We start from the raw sequence: 26715 nt of genomic DNA on the forward strand, positions 1-26715 counted from the left end.
GTGTGTGTGTGTGTGCTGGTGTTAGGAAAAGGCATGGATGATAAGGTGATAGTGTAGGGTGACAGCCAGGCAGAGTGGCTGTGCTGGTGTTAGGAAATGGCATGGATGTTATGGTGATGGTGTAGGGTGACAGCCGTTCAGAGTGGGTGTGCTGGTGTTAGGAAAAGGCATGGATGATATGGTGATGGTGTAGGGTGACAGCCAGGCAGAGTGGGTGTGCTGGTGTTAGGAAAAGGCATGGATGATATGGTGATGGTGTAGGATGACAGCCAGGCAGAGTGGGTGTGCTGGTGTTAGGAAAAGGCATGGATGATATGGTGATGGTGTAGGATGACAGCCAGGCAGAGTGGGTGTGCTGGTTTTAGGAAAAGGCATGGATGATAAGGTGATAGTGTAGGGTGACAGCCAGGCAGAGTGGATGTGCTGGTGTTAGGAAAAGGCATGGATGATATGGTGAGAGTGTACGGTGACAGCCAGGCAGAGTGGGTGTGCTGGTGTTAGGAAAAGGCATGGATGATATGGTGATAGTGTAGGGTGACAGCCAGACAGAGTGGGTGTGCTGGTGTTAGTAAAAGGCATGGATGATAAGGTGATGGTGTAGGGTGACAGCCAGGCAGAGTGGGTGTGCTGGTGTTAGGAAAAGGCATGGATGATAAGGTGATGGTGTGGGATGACAGCCAGGCAGAGTGGATGTGCTGGTGTTAGGAAAAGGCACGGATGATAAGGTGATGGTGTAGGGTGACAGCCAGGCTGTGTGTGTGCTGGTGTTAGGAAAAGGCACGGATGATAAGGTGATGGTGTAGGGTGTCAGCCAGGCAGAGTGTGTGCTGGTGTTAGGAAAAGGCACGGATGATATGGTGATAGTGTAGGGTGACAGCCAGGCAGAGTGGCTGTGCTGGTGTTAGGAAAAGGCATGGATGTTATGGTGATGGTGTAGGGTGACAGCCGTTCAGAGTGGGTGTGCTGGTGTTAGGAAAAGGCATGGATGATATGGTGATGGTGTAGGGTGACAGCCAGGCAGAGTGGATGTGCTGGTGTTAGGAATGGCATGGATGATATGGTGATGGTGTAGGGTGACAGCCAGGCAGAGTGGGTGTGCTGGTGTTAGGAAAAGGCATGGATGATATGGTGATGGTGTAGGATGACAGCCAGGCAGAGTGGGTGTGCTGGTTTTAGGAAAAGGCATGGATGATATGGTGATAGTGTAGGGTGACAGCCAGGCAGAGTGGATGTGCTGGTGTTAGGAAAAGGCATGGATGATATGGTGAGAGTGTACGGTGACAGCCAGGCAGAGTGGGTGTGCTGGTGTTAGGAAAAGGCATGGATGATATGGTGATAGTGTAGGGTGACAGCCAGGCAGAGTGGGTGTGCTGGTGTTAGTAAAAGGCATGGATGATAAGGTGATGGTGTAGGGTGACAGCCAGGCAGAGTGGGTGTGCTGGTGTTAGGAAAAGGCATGGATGATAAGGTGATGGTGTAGGATGACAGCCAGGCAGAGTGGGTGTGCTGGTGTTAGGAAAAGGCACGGATGATAAGGTGATGGTGTAGGGTGACAGCCAGGCAGTGTGTGTGCTGGTGTTAGGAAAAGGCACGGATGATAAGGTGATGGTGTAGGGTGTCAGCCAGGCAGAGTGTGTGCTGGTGTTAGGAAAAGGCACGGATGATATGGTGATGGTGTAGGGTGACAGCCCGGCAGTGTGTGTGTGCTGGTGTTAGGAAAAGGCATGGATGATATGATATGGTGATTTTGATAATGTAGGGTGACAGCCAGGCAGAGTGGGTGTGCTGGTGTTAGGAAAAGGCATGGATGATAAGGTGATGGTGTAGGGTGACAGCCAGGCAGAGTGTGTGTGCTGGTGTTAGGAAAAGGCGCGGATGATAAGGTGATGGTGTAGGGTGACAGCCAGGCAGTGTGTGTGTGCTGGTGTTAGGAAAAGGCATGGATGATAAGGTGATGGTGTAGGGTGACAGCCAGGCAGAGTGTGTGTGCTGGTGTTAGGAAAAGGCGCGGATGATAAGGTGATGGTGTAGGGTGACAGCCAGGCAGTGTGTGTGCTGGTGTTAGGAAAAGGCACGGATGATAAGGTGATGGTGTAGGGTGACAGCCAGGCAGTGTGTGTGTGCTGGTGTTAGGAAAAGGCATGGATGATATGGTGATGGTGTAGGGTGACAGCCAGGCAGAGTGGGTGTGCTGGTGTTAGGAAAAGGCACGAATGATAAGGTGATGGTGTAGGTTGACAGCCAGGCAGTGTGTGTGTGCTGGTGTTAGGAAAAGGCATGGATGATAAGGTGATGGTGTAGGGTGACAGCCAGGCAGAGTGGGTGTGCTGGTGTTAGGAAAAGGCATGGATGATAAGGTGATGGTGTAGGATGACAGCCAGGCAGAGTGGGTGTGCTGGTGTTAGGAAAAGGCACGAATGATAAGGTGATGGTGTAGGTTGACAGCCAGGCAGAGTGGATGTGCTGGTGTTAGGAAACGGCATGGATGATATGGTGATAGTGTAGGGTGACAGCCAGGCAGAGTGGGTGTGCTGGTGTTAGTAAAAGGCATGGATGATATGGTGATAATGTAGGGTGACAGCCAGGCAGAGTGGGTGTGCTGGTGTTAGGAAAAGGCATGGATGATATGGTGATAGTGTAGGGTGACAGCCAGGCAGTGTGTGTGTGTGCTGGTGTTAGGAAAAGGCACGGATGATAAGGTGATGGTGTAGGGTCACAGCCAGGCAGAGTGGGTGTGCTGGTGTTAGGAAAAGGCACGGATGATATGGTGATGGTGTAGGGTGACAGCCAGGCAGAGTGGGTGTGCTGGTGTTAGGAAATGGCACGGATGATAAGGTGATGGTGTAGGGTGACAGCCAGGCAGTGTGTGTGTGCTGGTGTTAGGAAAAGGCACGGATGATAAGGTGATGGTGTAGGGTGACAGCCAGGCAGTGTGTGTGTGTGTGCTGGTGTTAGGAAAAGGCATGGATGATAAGGTGATGGTGTAGTGTGACAGCCAGGCAGAGTGGGTGTGCTTGTGTTAGGAAAAGGCACGGATGATATGGTGATAGTGTAGGGTGACAGCCAGGCAGAGTGGCTGTGCTGGTGTTAGGAAATGGCATGGATGTTATGGTGATGGTGTAGGGTGACAGCCGTTCAGAGTGGGTGTGCTGGTGTTAGGAAAAGGCATGGATGATATGGTGATGGTGTAGGGTGACAGCCAGGCAGAGTGGATGTGCTGGTGTTAGGAAAAGGCATGGATGATATGGTGATGGTGTAGGGTGACAGCCAGGCAGAGTGGGTGTGCTGGTGTTAGGAAAAGGCATGGATGATATGGTGATGGTGTAGGATGACAGCCAGGCAGAGTGGGTGTGCTGGTGTTAGGAAAAGGCATGGATGATATGGTGATGGTGTAGGGTGACAGCCAGGCAGAGTGGGTGTGCTGGTGTTAGGAAAAGGCATGGATGATATGGTGATGGTGTAGGATGACAGCCAGGCAGAGTGGGTGTGCTGGTGTTAGGAAAAGGCATGGATGATATGGTGATGGTGTAGGATGACAGCCAGGCAGAGTGGGTGTGCTGGTTTTAGGAAAAGGCATGGATGATAAGGTGATAGTGTAGGGTGACAGCCAGGCAGAGTGGATGTGCTGGTGTTAGGAAAAGGCATGGATGATATGGTGAGAGTGTACGGTGACAGCCAGGCAGAGTGGGTGTGCTGGTGTTAGGAAAAGGCATGGATGATATGGTGATAGTGTAGGGTGACAGCCAGGCAGAGTGGGTGTGCTGGTGTTAGTAAAAGGCATGGATGATAAGGTGATGGTGTAGGGTGACAGCCAGGCAGAGTGGGTGTGCTGGTGTTAGGAAAAGGCATGGATGATAAGGTGATGGTGTAGGGTGACAGCCAGGCAGTGTGTGTGCTGGTGTTAGGAAAAGGCACGGATGATAAGGTGATGGTGTAGGGTGTCAGCCAGGCAGAGTGTGTGCTGGTGTTAGGAAAAGGCACGGATGATATGGTGATAGTGTAGGGTGACAGCCAGGCAGAGTGGCTGTGCTGGTGTTAGGAAAAGGCATGGATGTTATGGTGATGGTGTAGGGTGACAGCCGTTCAGAGTGGGTGTGCTGGTGTTAGGAAAAGGCATGGATGATATGGTGATGGTGTAGGGTGACAGCCAGGCAGAGTGGATGTGCTGGTGTTAGGAAAAGGCATGGATGATATGGTGATGGTGTAGGGTGACAGCCAGGCAGGAGTGGGTGTGCTGGTGTTAGGAAAAGGCATGGATGATATGGTGATGGTGTAGGATGACAGCCAGGCAGAGTGGGTGTGCTGGTTTTAGGAAAAGGCATGGATGATATGGTGATAGTGTAGGGTGACAGCCAGGCAGAGTGGATGTGCTGGTGTTAGGAAAAGGCATGGATGATATGGTGAGAGTGTACGGTGACAGCCAGGCAGAGTGGGTGTGCTGGTGTTAGGAAAAGGCATGGATGATATGGTGATAGTGTAGGGTGACAGCCAGGCAGAGTGGGTGTGCTGGTGTTAGGAAAAGGCATGGATGATATGATATGGTGATGGTGATGGTGTAGGGTGACAGCCAGGCAGTGTGTGTGTGCTGGTGTTAGGAAAAGGCGTGGATGATATGATATGGTGATGGTGATGGTGTAGGGTGACAGCCAGGCAGTGTGTGTGTGCTGGTGTTAGGAAAAGGCACGGATGATATGATATGGTGATGGTGATGGTGTAGGGTGACAGCCAGGCAGTGTGTGTGTGCTGGTGTTAGGAAAAGGCATGGATGATATGGTGATGGTGTAGGGTGACAGCCAGGCAGAGTGGGTGTGCTGGTGTTAGGAAAAGGCATGGATGATATGGTGATGGTGTAGGGTGACAGCCAGGCAGAGTGTGTGTGCTGGTGTTAGGAAAAGGCATGGATGATATGGTGATGGTGTAGGGTGACAGCCAGGCAGAGTGGGTGTGCTGGTGTTAGGAAAAGGCATGGATGATATGGTGATGGTGTAGGGTGACAGCCAGGCAGAGTGGGTGTGCTGGTGTTAGGAAAAGGCATGGATGATATGGTGATAGTGTAGGGTGACAGCCAGGCAGTGTGTGTGCGTTGTGATATCCCTTATCCCCTGCCTGTTCAGCATGTGGCTGAATTACCAAATTCTCAGTTGGCTCTATCAAGACACCATTGATCTGTGGTGGTAATAAAATAGTAAAAAAAATATATTCATGTTTTTTGCTGGGGAACTACAGGATCCCAGCAAGTACTACAAGTCCCAGCATGAATGTACACTTCAGGTATGAGAAGACTTGCTGGGACCTGTGATTGCAGATTTTTTTTTTAATGGCCCCAATTTTGCCACTGCCAAGCTAGGTTTTTTTATATTCTGGAGAAATCTGTGATTTGTTAGGCTGGAAGTGCTGCGGTTAATAGCACTGGTAGGGCTGGGGCTGGTAGGGCAAGGTCGGGTTGGGACTGGGAGGGCTGGGTCTGGTAGAGCAAGATCGGGTTGGGACTGGTAGGGCAAGGTCGGGTTGGGACTGGGAGGGCTGGGTCTGGTAGAGCAAGATCGGGTTGGGACTGGGAGGGCTGGGTCGGAGTGACACTGGTCGTGCTGCGATTGGTAGGGCTGGGTCAGGCTGGCACTGGTTGGGCTGGGACTGGTAGTGGCTGCAGGTCTCCAGGCTGCCTGAATTTTCTACTAACAAACAAGAAAAATAATCCCCATAGGAGTGCACAATGTCTTACCGTAACCAGTATAAAATATAATTCTTATTATTAATAACCATCTAAGTGGTAGGTTTAAAACACAACAAAATACAAAAAAGGAAGGAAGAAGTAAAAACAGTATGTGTGAAAGTCTGAAATGCTAATGGCTGCTCAGTTGCTTGTGTCTTTAATATTCCTACTCAATGGTATGCTGAATGTATGACGACCTTTAATAAGAATACAAAGGTGCCATATAATTGTAATTCAACCTTATATTCTTATATTAAGGCAAATGTCTTGGATATTATAATAAATTCATAGGCATCCAAGGATATCCATGTCCCTTAATATCTTATCAGATGTTCATAAATGTATATCCAAATTGTAAAGCGCAATGGAATTGGCTGCGCTATATAAGAAACTTATAATAATAATAATAATAATAGTATATACACACTGTGTCCTCGTATATGTATTTTAACAGAGCAATCGCCAGGTGTTTTCTCCATACATATATAAGCCCTATACACAACGGGTTATAGTGACTATGAATACCTAGTAGCACATTATGTGTGGTCGCAAAGCATAGACCGTGCATCTGAATCTCACATATGACTATTTACCTGATGCTGCGAGCATATACAATGTCTGCTTGGAATATACAGTAGATTGATATAGTAGGACTGTATATTGTATTGTATTTATTGTTGTCATCAGCAAAACAAGTTTGACAGACGAAATTACATTGCACTTTTTTAAAACAGTGAATAGCAATCCATGGTAAAGGTTATCACAAACAATTTCACAAAAATAATAAAATTAAAATTAACTAAAGAGATACAATCATAGCATTCAACATGCGCACAGCAGATGGAAGAAAACTAACCCTCAAGCGACTCGTACGTGCCCGAAGTACTCTAAACCGCTTTAAAGATGGGAGCTTATCAAAAAATTCATGAAATGGATGGCTTGGATCCGATATGATACCTTTGGTTCTCTTTAGAACCCTAAGCCCATAAACATCATGAATAGTTGGCAACTGCACGCCAATGATTTTGCTGGCGGTCCTAACAACCCGTTCCAGTGCACTTCTTTCACTCGCTGTGCAGTTGCCATACCAGATAATGATACCAAACGTCAGAATGCTCTCAATTGAGCATCTGTAAAAGTTTAGCATAGTTACTTTGCTAGCTCCCGAGGCCCTCAAACGTCTTAGGAAAAACAAACGCTGTTGCGCCTTTTTAATTAGGGACAGTGTATTTAAAGACCATGTCAAATCTGCCGCAACCTGGATACCCAGAAATTTAAAAGACTCAACTATATCAACATCCTGGTTGTTAATAGACACTGGCAATTTCTGCTCTAAACATCTCCTACGAAAATCAATTACCAGTTCTTTTGTCTTGTCACCATTTAGGAGCAAGTGATTATCACCACTCCAAGAAACCAAATTTTTGATCTCTTTCCTATAATGGGACTCATCATTCCTGCTAATTAACCCAACGACTGCAATATCATCAGCAAATTTGATGATTTTCACAGAATCAGAAGTCGACACGCAGTCGTGGGTAAATAGCGAGTATAATAGGGGGCTGAGAACACAACCCTGGGGAACACCAGTCTTAATCAACACTTCCCCCGACACAGCACCTCCAATTCTAACTACTTGTGGTCTATCAGTTAAAAAGTTTAAAACCCAGTTACAAATAGACCCACTTAACCCCAAGTCAAACAACTTAGATGTTAGTGAGATGGGAATAACCGTATTAAAAGCAGAACTAAAATCAACAAAGAGTATCCGAACATAAGAATCCCTCACTTCCAAATGAGCTAAAATAGAGTGAAGTGCTGTAAGTACCGCATCATCAGTGCAACGATTTTTCCTATATGCAAACTGAAAAGGATCAAAATCTACTGGGAAAAAAGATTGAATATGTCCTAATACCAGCCTTTCAAAGCATTTCATTATCAATGAAGTTAGTGCAATTGGGCGATAATCATTAAGGCATTTTACTACCCCCTTTTTTGGAACTGGAACAATATTTGCCTTCTTAAAACATCTCGGCACTACACAATTAAAAAGGGACAAATTAAATAAGACCGTTAATATCCAACTTAACTGGTCTGCACACCCCTTGAGGACTTTACCGCTAATCCCATCCGGGCCGGCTGATTTACACAAATCAACCCGACGTAGACATTTAATCACATCATACTCCTCCAACATAAGAGGAGACTCCCCCACCCGGGGAATTTGGGGCGTAACAGAAAAACTATTCTCTTGATCAAACCTAGAGTAGAACAGGTTCAAATCTTCAGCTAATAGATTATTGTCATTGCTAATCACCTCCTTTTTTATTTTACAACCAGTAATATCCTGGATCATCTGCCACAGGCTTCTCGGATTCCTGTTATCATGACTTCTAGCTTCAATCTTTGCGGAGTAACTAATTTTAGCCCTCCTAATACCTTTCTGCAATTCACACCTGGAAGATTTCAACATTTCTAAATATACAGAATAGCGGTGTGTTAGCAGCGTGCAGGAGTATTCATAGTCACTATAACCTGCTGTGTATAGAGCTTATATATGTATTTCTACTTCAGGGTCCATAGGGTATCCACAGGATACCTTGGGGTATAGGCGATGGCGGCAGACATCCAGGCACCACAGAGTTAAATTCTCAGCCTCCCAGGATGCACTGGTGTCCCTCTCCTATACCCCGCCCCCGATCCTCAGGCCACTCAGTTTTCGTAGGTGCCTGGCCGGACCAGTCGCACCGTACAGAGGGGGGTCTTTTTAAGGCCCCTGAAGATTTCTTCGCAGCTGTGGCTGCACAACTAGAGTGCTCCAGCATAGGACAGTCAGTATTGACGTCCATGCTGTCACTCCTACACCCCGCCGGTACCAGAACGCCGGTACCGATCCGGGGATGCTGGTAGGTAGCTGGGGTCACAGCTAGCGGTGACCCCGGCTACCTGGACTGTGGCCGGATGCACGGGGGACAAGGTAAGCGGCGGGGTCCCGCGGTGGGCTCCCGCCGGTAACACAGTCCTTTTTGGTCCCCAGGCAGGGGGCTCCCTGGGGACCGGCTGCGCGTGGGGCCAGGTACTGATCCTGCGCCTTCCACTAGACCACCAGGGACAGCGGACCGCAGCATGTGCGGTACAGCGCGGCGTCCCAGGGGTTAATAGCAGGCCAGGGGAGAACGCCTTCCCTGTCTCACAGCCGGCGTCTCCCCCGCTGCACAGTGCCATTCCACAGCGGTCTGAGCGGGCTGTGTCAGCGCTCCTCCCCCGGGCCCTGCCTTCTCTCTGCTCCTCGGTGGCCATTTTCTCACTACATGTGCTGGGGATGGCAAACGCTGCTGGAAGCTGTTACAGGTGCCATTGCGGTCCGGGTCCCCCGCATACCTCTCCTCCGGTGTAAGGTCAGTGTTTCCTACCAGGCTCTGGTCTGTGTAGTTGATCGCAGTGCTTGTAATGCAGGATGTTATCTGTGCATTGTATGTGACTTAAATGCTAGCGCTGTTTGCCTGTACTTTCATTTCTGACTGTCAGCCTTTTCCTATCCCTGTTCTTCTGCTACAGCCTTTGCGGTGCGGTGTTGCAAGGTGTTTATTACCTCACAGTAAACGTGGTTTTTCGGTGTGGGAGGTCACATACGCTCCGTTCACAATCCTCATGTCTGAAAGTGAACGAGGATATCCTCTTCCAGCTATATAATGTACTGATATCATGTGCAGTTAGCGGAGGGATATGTAGACGCTGAGGGTTTATGGAGGGCATGTTGTATTATATATCACACCCCATTTCTGTCACTGTGCCTGCACAAAAAGGGACCGCTCTCTGCTGGCTAAGATGCTTACAGCCCTTGTGGGCAACGCTCCCTGCGTTTCCCCATAGGGGTTATCGCAGCGAGTGGTGGTCTCATCACATGCAGGGGTCCCTGGGCAGTTGATGGTACCCCAGTGTATCCTGTTTTTCGCCCCCCCAGGTCTCGCAGGAGCCTGTGTGGGTGAATTTATTGTCCAAATGGTATAGCACCTGATGGACGTTTTACAGGGGGAGTCACCATTTCGGCATTCTAAACGGCCTTTCGGGTCTCAGACGGGTAAGGACATGACGTCTGATGACGGTGACATTATTGACTTTTTCAGACACGAGCCCCTTAGTGCAAAGGAGGCGTAGTCTGGGTCTAAATTCTATATACCTGGCCTTATACGGGCAGTCCGTGCGGCTTTGGTTATTACATATCCCCCGTGGCTAAATCCAACTATGCCTTCTTGAAGGATAAGGGTGTTGCCACTGTAATTCCTCTATCTGGTCAGGTGGATCATTTAGAGGAGGCGTGGAAAATCCGGGTAAGCGGTTCCAGCCTCAAAAACAGTTGACCTTTTGCATACCCCTTTGCGGATAATTATTTTTCCGAATGGGAGTTACCGTTACGGGTAGATTCTCATGTTACACGCCTAGTGAGGAGTGTTACGTGGCCCATGCCCTCCAGGTCCTCCTTGAAGGAGGGTTACACATTGCAAGGTGCAAATATATCTAAAATCCAATTATTCCCTTGCTGGAGGGGCTTCCAGGCCGGCTATGGCCGTGTGCTGGGGGTCCAGAGCCATGGAGCGCTGGGTAGGTAACTGGATCTCTGCACACTGACTCTCCAGCAGAGCAGGTGGATAGTGGCAAATTCTCAGAGACTTAGCCACGTTCATAATGAGACAGTCTTACATATAGCCTACTCCTTTCCAGAATCTCCTCGGCAGCAGTAGCGGCTCGGCAGCAGTAGCGGCTCGCCACTCCCTGTGGTTGCGCTCTTGGAAAGCGGACGAAGATTCCATTTGGAATGCTTTGCCTTTTACGGGACAGGTCCTGTTTGGCCCTCATCTGGACACAATTGTGGCCCCGCAGGCAGCAGCTACGTCTGCCTGTCTGCCATCTGCTACAGTCCCATCGGGGTCTGGGGCTTCGTCTTTTCGGCCCTGTGAGGCCAGGGTAAGTCTAAAATATAGCTTTCCAAGACAGTCAGTAGCCAGGAAATCTGCTCAGCCATAAGAACAGGCTTGGATTACAAGACGTCCTACTCCCAAGTTGGACTATAAGCCTTCAGCCTCACGGGACGGGCCTCCTCTCGGGGGACCCCAGAGTTGGAGGCCGGCTTCTCCAGTTCGCCCAGTGCTGGTGTCTGACCTCCACGGACACTGGGGTAAGAGAAGTATTTTCTTGAATGTATGTCCTCTCCTCCCGGTGAAAGCCTCTCAGACGGTTTTTCATTACAGGTCTTCTGTCAATTCAAGACAAGGCCCTGTAATTTTTGAGGGTGTTGCACTCTATGCTACAAGCAGGAGTTATAGTACCTATTCCGTTGCCCCAAAGGGGAACGAGGTATTACTCCATCCTCTTTCTGGTACGGAAACCCAATGGGTCTTACCTGGACATCCTCAACCTCGAATCCTTCAACAAATTCTTAAGGGTTCCTTGGTTCAAGAGGGGGACCTTGCATTCTCAATCCGGGCAACCTCCTGGTGTTACCAGAGTCTCCAGAGATACTTCAGTGCCATCTGCAACGGACAATATCTGTGTTGCTACGTTAGGGCTGACTGATACACTGGAAATGGTCCTCTCTGATTCTTCACAGAGGATGCTCCATATCCCAACATCTGAGGATCTTTGTGATTGATGAAAAGATCTCTGCATTACAGGCAAAGGTACGCAGTTGCCTGCAGAGTCGCCGAGTGTCTATTCACTCGGCAATGTGGTTTCTGGGTTCCAGGGTGTCGCTGTTCGACATGGTGGAGAGTACCCAGTGTCACTCTAGAAAAATTGATCCTCTCCGGATGGGATGGGTTGCCCCATAGAATAAAGTCAATAGTGCTTTCCCCGAAGGTTTGTCTCTCTCTGGGCTGGTGGCTGCGGAAAGCTTACCTAAACAAGGGGCACCCCCTTTGGGATTGCGCACCGGGTCCTCCTGACAACGGACGCCAGTATCCGTGGCTGGGAAGCAGTGACGGGTCCACACTTGTTCCAGGGCAGGTGGACTCCAGTAGTTTTTGCGCTTTCCATAAACATCTGAGAACTCTGAGCAGTATTCACAGTTCTCCAGCATGCAGGACAGGTCCTCCACGGAAATACCGTGCAGGTACGGTCTGACAACGCCATCATGATTGCTTATGTAAACCACCTAGGTGGTTCCCGAAGTCGGGCGACACTAACAGTGGTGTCTCGAATTCTGGCTTGGGTGGAAGGCTATATCCCTGCCGTCATCGGCAGTGTTCATTTAGAAATCCTCAGATGGAAAGCAGGCTTTCCCAGCCGTCAGGACGTGCATTCAGGGAAATGTCCTTTTCATCAGGAGGTGTTCAATCTTCTGGTGAACAAGTGGAGCCTTTCAGAGATGAGACTCTTATGGTAGACGTATGTTGGTCCAGTGGACCTTCTAAGTTGTGTACCTCGTCCCTCCATTATCCCTTCCTCCAGTAATAGCAAGAAGGAGGCGCGCTCCTGCTGATAGCTCGTGCGTGGGCCAGACGGCATTATTACTCAGATCTTTGGAGTGTTTCAGTTAACACTCCGAAGCTGTTACCTCTACGACCAGACCTGTTGTCTCAGGATCCTGGCTGATACCCAGACCTGGGTTGTCTGTCCTTGCCGGTGTGGCGGTGGAGACTGCTCTCTTAAGGTCTAGGAGTTTTTCCAGCTCTATAGTTAACAGGGCCTATGTCCATGCTAAGAGCTCGGAAGATTTTATCTGCAAGAATTTACCATCAGGTATGGCATACTTTCTTTCAGTTGTGTCGCCCTAGAGGCTAGGCTCCTCGGGTATTCCGGATATCCAGAGTGTTGGCTTTCCTACAGGTGGGCTTAGATAACGGTCTTCGCCTTGCTTACCTGACGGTGCAGGTTTCTGCCCTGTTGGTTTCATCGTAGGATTGCTACTCTGATGTCCGCACCTTTGTGCAGGGTATACATTATATTCCGCATCCCTTTGTTCCTCCTGTGGCTCCTTGGGATTTGGCTGTGGTCTTTAGGGCTCTCTGAGGACCGCCATTTGATCCACTGGGCTCAGTGGACTTCAAATGGCTTATGGCTAGGAATGTATTCCTTCTGGCCATTGATTTGGCCAGTAGGATCTCAGAATGGGGGGCTCTGTCATGTAGACCTCCCTCTTTCTCATCTTTCCTAGGAACAGGGCAGTGCTTCGCACTTACCCTGGTTTTGTACCTACGGTGGTGTCTAGTTTCCACATCAATGAGGAAATTATAGTACCTGCCTTTACTTCCCCAGTCCTTTCTGCTGGTGAGGCCTCTTTGGATGTGGTACGGGCTCTAAGAATTTAAGTTGACTGTACCAGTCCATTTAAGAAATCAGACTCTCGGTTTTGTCCTTTCTGGTTTCCATAAAATGGGTTGGCCTGCCACTGCGCTAGCTTTGGCAGGATGGATTCACAGGTCTTCCTGTTCCATCCTCTTTTAAAACTCTTCCACTAGGTCTGTGGTTCCTTCATGGGCAGCTCGACGTGGTGCTTCAGCAGTGATTGGCAGCCACGTGGTCATCTGTCCATATTTTTGTAAGGTATTATGTTTTTGATACCTTCGCCTCTTAGGATGCTTCCTTCGGGCGGCGGATTCTCCTTACAGCACAGGAGCGTCCCCACCCTTAAAGGATACTGCTTTGGGACATCCCCAAGGTATCCTGTGGATACCCTATGGACCCTGAAGTAGAAAATATGAGATATGGTAAGAACTTACCTTTGTTATCTCTATTTCTACGAAGTCCATAGGGTTCCACAGGACTCCCGCCCTGTCGCACCTGTACTGCAGATGGGCTTTGCTCTGGTCACCGGTTTCTCCGTCTCCTTCTGGTGAGAATGTGATTCTTGTGTGTTCCAGACTGTCTTCTCTCTCTTTTTTGCTCCTGCTCCGGCCTATGGCTTGTTACGAAACTGAGTGGCCTGAGGCTCGGGGATGGGATATAGGAGAGGGACCCCAGTGCATCCTGGGAGGCTGAGAATTTAACTCTGTGGTGCCTGGATGTCTGCCGCCATCGCCTATACCCAAGGTATCCTGTGGAACCCTATGGACTTCGTAGAAATAGAGATAACAAGGGTAAGTTCTTACCATATCTCATATTTTTTACTTCTTCCTTCATTTTTTTAATTTTGTTGTGTTTTAAACCTACCACTTAGGTGGTTATTAATAATAAAAGTTATATTTTATACTGGTTACGGTAAGACATTGTGCACTCCTATGGGGATTCTCTTTCTTGTTTGTTAGTACGATACCAAATATCCGTGAGTTGCACCCCTGCTTTTAATGTGATATTAAGACACTTATTGACAACTAGCAGGGTAGTTCTACACAATATATGAGTCTTGGTGCGACCCGTTATCCCATTTCCTGTTCCCTGTCATTTAATTGCCTGAATATTCTGTCTGAGAAATGACTCAATGCTGCTTCTCTCCCTTATTCTGTCACTTTCTCCTCCTTCAGTCCTCCCACCCGATCTGCAGTATCTTCCGGAGGACAAGCAGCGGGAACCGGACCCCGATATAAGAAAGATGCTGATAGAGTGCCTACAGCTGGTGAGATAATACACTGCTTTCATCAGAATTTATATCCGTTTATTTACATTTTATTCTACAACATTTCTTGCCATTTATAAGCTTTGACAATCTCTTCAGAGCTGGTGAAGGGATCCTTCCTAGCACATTGAGGTTCTGATTCAGAGCCGGACGCTATTTGCGGACGGTCGTTCAGGAAAAAGGGGTGGCTATTCAAATGAACCGTTCACTCTTTGCGGTCTGTTGACGCCTCCATGTCTGAACGAGCGAACAAAACATGCGGTCGTTTTTTGGAAAAATACGCCCCCTGGCCGCTCACACCATACGTCATGTCCGCTATTTAATAGATTAATCGAGTACATCGAACAGCGTATGAACTGCTCGCTATTCTTGTGGTTGGTTTTTCCTAACGCAATCTTGCGAGCAGTTCTGACTATAAAACAACCAAGTGACGTGGTCGATGACGCTGCTGTTTTAATTATGCACACCCTAAAAACGCCCGTTTTGACCTTTAAGCACGCCTGCGTTCTGATTTCCACTCCCCGTTTTCAAGCACCTTCCCCTGTTACCACCCACATACGCCTTCTCCTGTCACTCAAAATAGCAGGCATTCGCTATATTGCGAACAAACGATTTCTGGCCGCACTGACTGGTTCGCACATGCGTATTACAATCCGTACGCATGCGCAGATGTGCTAACATCGCTCCGAACGAGCGAACGGCCGCTTACGAGCGGCTCTGAATGAGACCCTGAGTCTGAAGAGGTCGTCTTGGTATATGCTGAACCTAATTTTTCATGTCTGCGCTGGTCACATTCCGCCATCAATATCATTCATTTTGTATGCAGTACCCACACAAATTATATTTGTCATTTCATTTCTGAAAAGGGGGCATTCACAGGAACGTGAGTCAAATGCAAATTCATTTTTGAGGCACTCTTAATTAAAAATATATACAGATTAAAGCATAACTTTTTATTTCTTCTTCACTGGTATATTGCTGCGCAGAAGGACTCTGCACCAAACGTTAACGTCTTTGATGTCAGGGCTGCCCAGCCTCCTCCTCCCCCTGGTTCATTGCTCTCCTATACCCCGCCCCCAGCCTGGCCAGTTTGTTTGGTGCTGGCAGGAACGGGGCACAATTACAAGGGGCTCAATCTTTATTTTATTTATTTTAGTGTTATGTTGCGTAAGCAGCGCTGAGCGTCCACTCCACCAACCCCCGGTGCCGGGGCAGGGATTCCGGCCTGGACCTCCACAAGCACAGAGGACCCCAGCAGCAGCCAGACGCGGGGGAGCAGGTAAGGCGGCCCTTTGCTTGCATTGGTGTAGATTCACTCGCACCCCGGCTACACCACCAGGGCACTCTGCTAACAGTGGGGCACTACTATAGTAGATATCCAAACTCCTCTCCTTACACACTCCCTCCTGCCCTCTCCGGTCATCCAATGACAGCCGCCTTTCCTCCAGTCTGGTTACCACATCTCACTGCAGAATTCAAGATTTCTCCCAAGCTGCTCCCCCACCATTGGAACAGTCTCCCTCGTTCCATCAGACTATCCCCCAGCCTGCATTGCTTCAAGCATGTGCTCAAAACCCACCTATTCATAAAAGCATATCCGTCTTCCACTTATCCATGTCACCACGTAGTCTACCTCTTAACTCCCCTTACACTGGCTCACTCCTTATGTCTTCCTTCTGTCTCCCCCTACCCTTTAGACTGTAAGCTCCATGAACAAGGCCCTCCTCCCTCCTGTTCTCATCACCTACTTCTCTTGCACACCTGCTACACATCCTCCTTGGGCACTCCCCCGGACCCCAATCTATTTTTGAATTTTTAGGAGAACTATACCTGTCATTTGCAGCCATCCGCTTTGAAACTGCCATCAATGAGTTCCTTCTCCCAGTCAGTTCAGGGTTTGGCACAAGTATCCGCCTCTTTCCAGCAGATGCTGGTTAAGGACCATGCTTCCAAACATGGACCATCCAGACGGGAAGGCACTACCCCACCAGTCTGCTTATGCTTTGGACTCAGTGGTTTCCTCAGACCTTGAGGGTATTAGGTGCCGTTCCTTCAGGTAGATGTAGCTGCCTTGATTAAGGCGGTTAAACTTGTCCTGCAAATCGAGGACAAGGAACTGGTCCCTAGATCCAAAATTCCGGTTTTCAAGTGGCAAAAGCGGGTTTTAGTAGAGTTCCCTAAGTCAAAACAGCTTGAGGACCTCTTAGCGAAGGCTTGGACCATTCCTAACAGACACTTTCAGGTCACCAAGCGCATTGCGGCCTTTTATCCACTTCCTACTGAGCAGCGTTACAAATGGAAATGTAAATTGAAAATTCTCTTTAAGGTTATTTATTCCCATGCAGGTGCTATTGCACGTCCTGCTGTGGCTTCCACTTTGGTGGCTAAGGCCATCGGCAGTTGGACTGACACCCTAGAAGAGGAGCTCTCTTCTGGTACTCCCAGGAGCCAGTTATTGTCCCTAGGAGGCTGCCTCCTATCTGGAGGTTAGGATACTAGTATCAAGAGCAGCCTCTTCCAAAGTGTCAGCTTTCTCCACCACGGCTAGTAGAGCCCTCTGGTTTCGTTACTGGCGCGTCATCTCCAATTCTAAGAAGGCTTTAAATACTCTTCTTTATTCTTGGGACATCCTTTTTTGTCCGGAATTGGACTAGATTATTGCCACGGTGGCGTCATCCAAGTCAGCAGTCCTTTGGCCGAGTTCTTTTCCACAGGTCTTCCAGCGGATCTAGGAATAGCAAAAGCATTGCTGCAGTTCGTTCACTACCTTCTGACCTACAAGGTAATTATTCCGGTAACCCGGCTCAGAGAGTCCATGGGGTTCTATGCCAACCTCTTCTTGGTTCAGAAGCTGTACAGTTCCTTTCAGCCAATACTCATCCTAAAGTTTCTCCACAGCTTCTTGCAGATCCCCAGGTTCCGCATGAAATCTCTGCAATCTCTCATTCTGACGCTGGAATTGGGGGAATTCATGTCCTCCCTAGACATTCAGGATGCTTATTTACATGTTTTTATCCGGCTCAGTCAACTGCGCTACCTCCGGTTTGCGGTCCGGGGGTACCATTACCAATTTTGTTCTTTGCCATTTGATCTTTCCACGGCTGCTCGTGTCTTCACAAAGTCATGGCGGTCATGGCACCTCTTTTACGACGCAGAGGTGTCAGGATTCTCTCTTACCTGGATGATCTTTTCATCCTGGCCCAGACTCTGGAAGTCCTCGGTGAACATCTTCGTCCGGCGATTGATCTTCTCCAATCTCACGAGTGGATCATCAATTGGAGAAAGTCTTCTTTAATTGCGTCTCAGCAGATGCTCCCTTCGGAGGCCTTACTAGACTTTACTGTGCAGAGAGTCTTCCTTCTGGCTGACAAGCTTCAGGACAAGATGCGCCGATATTTGCATCATTGCTGAGTGTCCATTTCCTCCTTCATGTGGACCCTGGGATCACTTCTCTCCCCCTTCGAAATGGTGGAGTATGCCCAGTTTCACTCCCGCCGCTTCAGAGGGAAGTTCTGACCCAATGGAATGGATGCTATCTCCAGATCAAGATGCAAACCATCATCCTCTCTCGGAGGTCCGGCTCTCCCTCTTGTGGTGGCTCCAGCTGTCCCACTTGAACAAGGGCCACCCCTTTTGGATTCAGAATTGTCTTCTCACCACCGATGCCTGTCTGCGTGGGTGGGGGCAGTAACTGTTCAGGAGAGCCACCTTCCGATCAACATTCTGGAGCTCTGGACAGTCTTTCAGGCTGTGTGCAACCACTCCTCCAGCATCGCCCAGTCAAGGTTCAGTCTGACAACGCAACCGCAGTTAGCTACATCAACAATCAGTGAGGCATTCGCAGTTGCGGCACCATGAAGGAGGTGAGTCGCATTCTCAGCTGGGCAGATATTCATCTTCCAGCTCTGTAGCGGTCATCATTCCAGTGTTGGGAATCAGAATTTCTAAGCCGCCAAGACGTTCACTCGTCCTGGGCTCCTTATCTGGACATCTTTCAGCTTCTGGTTCATTGCTGGGGCCTACTGGACGTTGACTCGACACAGCCACAAGCTGCTGAGGTACTGTTCTCGCACCAGGGATCCGGGCTCTCTTCTGGTGGATGCCTTAGCGGTTCGGGTCTTTCATCTCATGTGCATATTCCCTTCAATCTCGCTTATTTCGAGGGTTTTCCCCAAATTGAAAGTGGAAGGCGACACCGTGATCCTAGTAGCCTCTCTATTGACGCTCCCCTGTGTCGTCTTCTGCAGCGGAATCTGCTGTCTCAGGGCCCCTGCTTCCATCTGGATGTGGCCCATCTCACTTTCAAGGGGTGTCCCTTCAGACATCTGTCCTGAGGGCCAAAGGCTTTTCCAGGTTGGTCATTCGTACCATGCTCTGTTCCCGCAAACCCGCTTCAGGTAAGATTTATCACCGGGTTTGGAGGATTTTGTCCCTGAAGGTCAAGGTTTCAGCCATCTCTGTACTCTTTCACAGACGGATTGCGTTGTTGTCTGACGTCAGAACTTTCTTTCAGGGAGTCCTCCACATGCAGCCCCCCTTTGTTCCTCCAGTGTCTCCATGGGACTTGTCTTTAGTGGTTAGGGCTCTTCAGTCTTCTCCCTTCGAGCCTTTAGAGTCGGTGGGCATTCCCCGGCTCATGTGGAATACTCTGTTCCTTCTGGCCATCACGTCGGCCCGGAGAGTATCGGACTTGAGCGCGCTGTCGTGTCGCTCTCTGTTTCTGCTCTTTCCCTCAGACCAGACCGATCTTCGGACATGGTTAGGCTACCTTTCGAAGGTAGTTTCTCGGTTCCGCATCACCCAGGAGATTGTTGTTCCGGCTTATTCTTCACCAGAGGTGGGCTTTTCGGATGTGGTGAAGGCCCTCCAGATCTATGTAGACTGCACTAGGTCGGTCAGCAAGTTCGCTCCCTTTTTGTGCTCTATGGCTTTCACAAACTTGGTTGGCTGGCAATGAAGCATACCTTGGACCGTTGGCACCTTTAGAATATCTGACACGTGTATGCGGCGGCAGACATCCCTGCATCAGCCATGGTGACGGCTCATTCTACTAGGTTGGTAGATACTTTTCGGGCAGCTCACCGGGATGCCTCGGTGGAGCATCTTTGCAGTGCAGCTATGTGGTCTTCTGTCCACACATTTTTCAGTTTTTATTCCTTTGACACCTTCTGTTCAGTTTCTGGTTCCCCTGTCCATTTCTACAGTGTGTTTTGAATCTGTGTGTGTGCCGGTCTTCCTTCTCCTTTCTCACTATTGCCTTAGGCTTGCTAACTGGCTGGGGCTGGGGTATATGGGAGAAGGAGGCTGGGCTGTTCTGATGTCAAATAAGTTAACTGTTTGGTGCCCAGTCCTTCTGCACAGCCCTATAGCCAGCATTGTCCCTGTGTCCCCTATGGATCTCGAAGAAAAGGATTTAACCACTTGCCTGGCATGGTCACATGGGCTTTCCCTGACATGGTCGCATCTGATGTAACCAGTCATAAACGCCTTTTAGCAGCCGCCAGTCTGAGATGGACCTGCCGGCCCCTCTGCTTCTCCAGAGATTCCTCCCCCATTGTGTGCAGCCCCCCGCCAGTCCCCGCCCCCCATTGCAATTAATTGAAAAGTCCCTTTTTGCCATGACATTGAACTTAATACCAACAACAACATTTCCACTGCATTTCAGCCCTGCAACAAAAAGGACCAGCAGACATCATGTCAGTAATTCTCTCGTTAACACAGGTGAGATTGTTGACGCTTGAGATTGAGAAGCTTTAAAAGGAAACACGTGCAGTCATCATTGCTTTGCGCAAAAAGGGCTTCAGCGGCAAGGATATTGCTGCTAGTAAGATTACACTTAAATCAACCATTTGTCTGATCATCAAGAACTTCAAGGAGAGAGAGGTTCAATAGTTGTGAAGAAGGCTTCAGGGCACCCAAGAACATCCAGCAAGCACCAGGACAGTCTACTAAAGTTGATTCAGCTGTGGGATTGGGGCACCACCAGTGCAGAGCTTGCTCAGGAATGGCAGCAGACAGGTGTGAGTGCATCTTCGCGCACAGTGAGGCAAAGACCTTTGGAGGATGGCCTGGTGTCAAGAAGGGCAGCAAAGAAGCCACTTCTCTCCAGGAAAAACATCAGGGACAGATGTTCTGCAAAAGGTACAGAGATTGGACTGCTGAGGACTGGGGTAAAGTTATTTTCTCTGATGAATCCCCTTTCAGATTGTTTGGGGCATCTGGAAAAACACTTGACGGAGAAGGAAAGGTGAGTGCTACCATCAGTTCTGTCATGCCAGCAGTAAAGCATCCTGAGACCATTCATGTGGGGGGATACTTCTCAGCCAAGGGAGTGGGATCACTCACAATTTTGCCTAAACACAGCCAATGAATAAAGAATGGTATCAAAACATCGTCCAAGAGCAACTTCTCACAACCATCCAAGAACAGTTTGGTGAGGAACAATGCCTTTTCCAGCATGATGGAGCACCTTGCCATAAGGCAAAGGTGATAACTAAGTGGCTCGGGGAACAAAACATCAAAATTTTGGGTCTATTGCCAGGAAACTCCCCAGACCTTAATCCCATTGAGAACTTGTGGTCAATCCTCAAGAAGCGGGTGGACAAACGAAAACCCACAAATTCTGACAAACTCCAAGCATTGATTAGGCACGAAATGGGCGGCCATCAGTCAATATGTGGCCCAGAAGTTGATTGACAGCATGCCAGGGCGAATTGCAGAAGTCTGGAAAAAGAAGGGTCAATACTGCAAATATTCACTCTTTGCATAAACGTAATGTAATTGTCAATAAAAGCCTTTGACACTTATGAAATGCTGTAATTTTACTTCAGTATACCATAGTAACATCTGACAAAAAGGTCTAAAAACACTGAAGCAGCAAACTTTGTGAAAACCAATACTTGTGTCATTCTCATAACGTTTGCCGATGGTTGTACAGTGTCAGGATTTGAGAAAGTTTCCTCTTATCTGGAATGTGTTTTTGAGAATTCTAGACTGCACGAGGCGCATAATAGTCTTTCTTCTTCTAGGGGTCCGTTAGAGGTTTCAGATATGGAGGATGATGGGGTCCTCCTGGAAATGGAAGATCTCATTACTGCGGTACGGTAGTGTCTGGACTGCTTGGATATGGATACACAGGCGAAGGAGGTGGGTCCATTCAAGCATTGCTGCAAGAGGATTGTAATTTTTCCTTCTTTGGCTCTCTCTGACCTCTTCGAGGAGACCTGGAAGGTGCGAGATAATAAGTTCTCCGTTCCTCACAAGTTTACGTACCTTTATCCTCTTCCGGCGAACCAAGTGGGAGCAGCATCCCAAGTTTGACGTTGCTGTGGCGCGTTTAGCTAAGCACACTGCTCTGTCTGTTCCTGTGTGCGAGGCCATACAGAACGGTGCTCCGGTAGCTTCCAGGGTTTCGGCTTCGGCTGTCTCGGCCCAGAGGGTGCTTTGGCCCTGGGGTTGGGACGCGGACATGGAATCCAAGCGTTCATTGTAATCTCTTCCCTTTTAGTGAGTGTGTTCTATTCAGTCCCGATTTGGATGCTATTTATGCCCAAGCTACTGGGGGGAAAAAGTACTTTTCTTCCTGTGGCTACCCCGAAACCGCGGGTTTCGCGTTTTAAGGCTTTTCGCTCTTCTCTCAGATCAGTGGTCCACAGCATGGAGGAAAACAAGTTTTTGGACTCTCTAGACGTCAGGGATGCGTATCTTCACATTCCTATTTGAACAGGTCATCACTCTCTCTTCCGGGTCACAGTCTGCTTAGTCACTATCAATTCCAGGCTCTACCTTTCAGTTTAGCCACGGCTATGCACGTTTTCACAAAAATAACGGCGGTTATGGTGAGCCTACTGTGCAGGGAATGTTTAACAATCATACCTTATTTAGACTGCTCTTGAAGGTCGATTCGACTTTCCAGTTACAGGTATACCAGGACCGCATGGAACAGGTACTTCAGGATCACGTCTGGATCCTGAATTTAGAGAAGTCTCTCCTGATACTTTGCCAGTGCCTGCTTTTCTTGGGGGTAGTCCTCGACACCTCTCTACGGCGACAGACTCCAAAGCCCGGACACTCCTAGTTTATTTTCACTACTGTACTGTTGGTACCTCATCCATCAATTTTATTGTGCATGAAGCTACTGGGCCTGATGGTCTCGGCCTTCGAGATCATTCAGTATGGCAGGTTCCACTCAGGGGAATTCGAGTGGGAGATTCTCCGGAATTGGATGGGGTGCATAGAGTCCCTTTTTATCTCAGTTTCTCATTCCAGATTAGGTCATTGTGACCATGGAGGCGTGTCTCCTAGGTTGGGGTGCTGTGACGTTATATCTGCAACTTCAGGGTCTTTTGTTATTGTCAGAGACAGCACTACCGATCAATGTGCTTGGGCTCCGAGCCATGTATCTAGCTCTATTGGGGCCCCAGCCCATCCTGGCTGTCCAGTGCACATTCAGTCGGACGACGTCACGGCGGTGGCGTATGTAAATCATCAGAGCAGCACCAAGAATGAGAAGGGCAGTGGAGGAGGAGGCCCGCATTCTGTCCGAGTGGAGGCCTTTGTTCTAACGATTTCGGCAGTGTTCATACCAGGTGTGGGAAATTGGGAGGCGGACTTCCTAAGCAGAACCACGTTTCTCATGGGGGAGTGGTCACTCCATCTGAAAGTCTTCCAACATTTGGTTTGCATGTGGGCCTCATGGCCTCTCGTCACAACTTTTGTGCGAGGTCCAGAGACCTGAGAACTTTCATGGTGGAATCCATGACTGTTCTGTGGGACTTCAGTCTGGTGTATCCTCCCCCCCCCCCTATCCCGGGTGATGGTGATACTGGTGGCTCCGGACTGGCCGGGCAGGTCCTGGTAAGTTGATATTCTCAAGTTGACGGTAGGTTCTTGTTGGTGGCTTCCACTATGGCCAGATCTGCTGCAGGGTCCATTTCAGCACAAGGACCTCAATTGGCTTTAATGGCCTGGCTTTTTAGTCCAGGAACTTGAAAGACAAGGGGTCCATACTATGTTGAGGGCCCGGAAACCGGATTCGTTGCACAATTACTACAGGGTCTGGTCATCACTATGTGAAGAGATTGGGGTTTATACTTCCAGGTTTCTGCTTCCTCGTTTTTTTGTCCATATGGTGAATAGGCCCTCCCAAAATATGATATTGTATGATGATCTGTCATTTTATATTCTGTATAAACATGGTATGTCAATTGCTATTCGATGTGCAGATCAGGAAGGGCTGGGATTATCAAAAGGCAAATTGTAAATCAAGTGAATGGCTGGCAGATAACAAAAGAATGCATATTCCTTATAGAGTGAGGTCATGTGTGAAGAACTAGCCCTCTCCCTTTTTATGACCCCTGGAGTCAGTGGTCCTCGTTCAGACCCGGTCGCAAGCGCTGAGCGCTCGCAACCGGGTCGATGTTTAGGCCCTGCGCACGTGCAGCGACCGCACTGCGTGTGCGCAAGCCCCGGAGCAAGAGAGAAACTCGTTCCGGAGCTCACTACAAAAGGGCCTGCTGTCTCTGTTGATCGACAGCTCGGCCCGTTTTGTTGGTGGGGCGGGGGTTGGTTTCACAAACGGAACGCCTGCCGTTTTGTGGGCGGCCGCACTGACATCAGCAGTGATGTCAGTGGGGAGCTTCCTGATCGATCAGAGCAGGATGCTCCCTGGGGCTTGCGGCTGCCGAGACCCAACCTTAGGGTCTCGTCGCAAGCCCCGACCATCAACCTGGTCGCTCGCTAAGCTGCGACCAGGTTGATCGCAGCTTAAAAATAAAAGCGGCCGCCCTCATTCAGAACGAGCGCTCGCTTTTTGCGAGCGCCTCTGAATGAGGGCCAGTGTCCTGGATTGTAAATCCTAAAACCAGACCTCTTTTTACTCTACTTGCTCTACTTCTAAAGATTCTTGTTGTGTTATAGAAGATGAGATAAGGATTGTGATGTTTACTTTGATCCAGGAAGGGGGAAGTTGGAAGAGGGATTTATATAGTCACACATGTTTATAGCAGGAACCCTGAATTGGAAATCTTTTGATCTTAATAGGGAAACCTGATAGGGAAACCATGTTAAGTAGGAACAAAGAATTAGAGATCTATAAAAAGAAATGCCCTCCAACATTCAATGTTCATTCATTGGGGAGCAGTCGGTAGTTCTGTGAATGCACCAGGATCTTCTTGTGGGTGAAACCCCCCCACTCCATCAGCAGTGCTAAGAACTTTGTTGTAAGATAAAAAAAAGAATAAAGAGGAAGTGCTGGCAAACAGTAAAATTTGATTTCTATTTCCTTTTAATATTGATTGAAAACGGGTTTGCTCGGTAGAGAAGCTATCAAACTGGCCTTCCTTTTGAGCTAGTTGAGTATCTGGAGCATCACATTTGTGGGTTCAATTATACTCTCCAAATGGCCAGAAAAAGAGAACTTTCATGTGAAACTCGACAATCTATTCTTGTTCTTAGAAATGAAGGCTATTCCATGCGAGGCTCCCCGGACCCCAGACTGCAGCCCGGAATCCAGGGGACAGGTAAGGCGGATCCCCTCTTGCGGAGACCCGCGTCTTTGTGCAGTCTTGCCTCCGGTCTCAGGAGACAGACCAGAGGCGCTGATGTGGACACTGGTTCGCCCAGGACTCCACTAGACCACCAGGGCATATATATCACTGGCGCAGGGCATATTTTAGAGGCCAGGGGACCAGATGGTTAAAGTCAGCAAAGGGAGAAGGCGCTCTTACGACGCTATTCCACTGCGGCCTTGTTGCTCACCCTCACCATCCTCAGAGACGCTGGGTCCAGTCTCCCTATATACCTCTCCCAAGGGCCAGGTTATACAGCGCTATATCCTACCAGCCACTGCGGTCTGTGTAGTTGATTTTAGTATCCATTGCAGCTTTTTTTTTTCCTGCATTTGTATGTGACTTGTGCTAGCGCTGATCTCTACTTTCTATACTGTCAGCTTATACCTTTCCCTTTTATTCTTCTATACCCTGGCATATTAAGGTATAGGGGGTTCACTGTGCCTCACATTTCCCTATATTTGTGAGGGCTATCGCATAATTATTACACATACATCTTGGTTGCTCACTGCACTGTGTCAGATTGTGTATTTTTCTTGTGACTATGTGGCAGAGGAAAGAATAACAAACAGGCTGATGCTGCTGCTCCTACTCTGGTGTCTTGTAAGTCCTGCTCTGCTCTCCAGGGGACCTCATTCAGGATGGTCTTTGTACAGCTTGTTATACTGCCCCGGGCCCATCAGCCCCAATGTCTTCTGCTCAGGACCCACCCTGGGCTACCTTTTCACAGGTGCTGACAAAAATTGCGGACCACCTAGCAGTCCCTGTGGTAGCTCCCCCTATGGGATGGCCACAGTGGGTGCTCCCTGCACATCTTTGCCTCCCCCATGGGTATATGTACTTTCTACCTCAGTACAGCGTTTGGCGTTTACCTCTACAGCTTTTCAGCAAATGTTGCAAAAAGAGAAACATCTACCTAGTGAACCTACTACGCGTCCTGTTATCTTCCAAGACCACCCAGATATCAGATTCTGATGTATCATCTCGGTAGGCAGAAGACGCAGACCTCTCTCACTCTGACTCCCCCTCAGGAGATGAAGAGCCCCCTCTAAATTAAATATACCTGCACTGGTGAGAAGACAGAACACGCTCCTAAGGCAAAACTGCCACTTTTTAAACAACAAAAGGTAGTTTTACCAGAGTTCCCTCACTCCGACCAGCTATCTGATCACATGAGTGAGGCTTGGAATATGCCCGGTAAAAAGTTTCAGCTGCCTAAGTGTTTTTTTTTTTAATGTAATCTGTTTTTATTGCAAACGAAAACAGCACGGTACAGATATGGCCGCAACGTCCTACAGAAACATCAAATAAATTCAAATAACAATATGAATTCAATGGACAAATATAATCATGAGGCATGAAATGAAAGAACAAGAAAGAGTAAGTCTCAGATCGCATGGTTTTGTATGTGCTTTCAGATATTACTAAGTAAAATAAAATAAAAGTAAATATAATATTAGAAATCAAAATAACTAAGAAAATAAAATACATAAAAATTAAGAAAGAAAATATTATATAAAGATAGCAAAAGAATGGGGAAAATTAAAAGAGGATATCGCTATATCCTAAGAGGCATTTAAGTATTTATTTTGTACTCAGTAGTCTCTTTAAAACTCAGCCAGCAATGCCAAGTGTCCGCAAATCCCAGGGGAGCTGATTTAGATAATGAGAGGTCTTCCATATACATATACTGGTCTATTCTTTGGAACCATCGAGATATGGGAGGACAAGTCGAAGACCTCCAATAACATGGTACAGTAGCCCTCGCAGCATTCATCAGATGACGCAACATGGATTTTTTATATATAGATAATGGAAGGTCAGACAAATTTAGCAACCAAAATTCAGGTTTATCAGATAAAGAAAGACCAGTGATCAATTCC

General features: G+C 48.4%; 1 protein-coding gene across 1 annotated transcript in view; it reads left to right on the forward strand.

The window, feature by feature from the left end:
- Window positions 1-26715, forward strand: part of HGH1 (HGH1 cochaperone) — a 219453-nt gene that overhangs the window by 136031 nt on the left and 56707 nt on the right. The window contains exon 5 of the mRNA XM_088461833.1: window positions 14173-14264. Coding sequence (XP_088317959.1) covers window positions 14173-14264 — 92 coding nt within the window. The remainder of the gene's footprint in view (window positions 1-14172; window positions 14265-26715) is intronic.

The sequence above is a fragment of the Taudactylus pleione genome, unplaced genomic scaffold (genome assembly GCF_031769625.1).
Source record: "Taudactylus pleione unplaced genomic scaffold, aTauple2 ptg001108l, whole genome shotgun sequence".
Classification (NCBI taxonomy): Eukaryota; Metazoa; Chordata; class Amphibia; order Anura; family Myobatrachidae; genus Taudactylus; species Taudactylus pleione.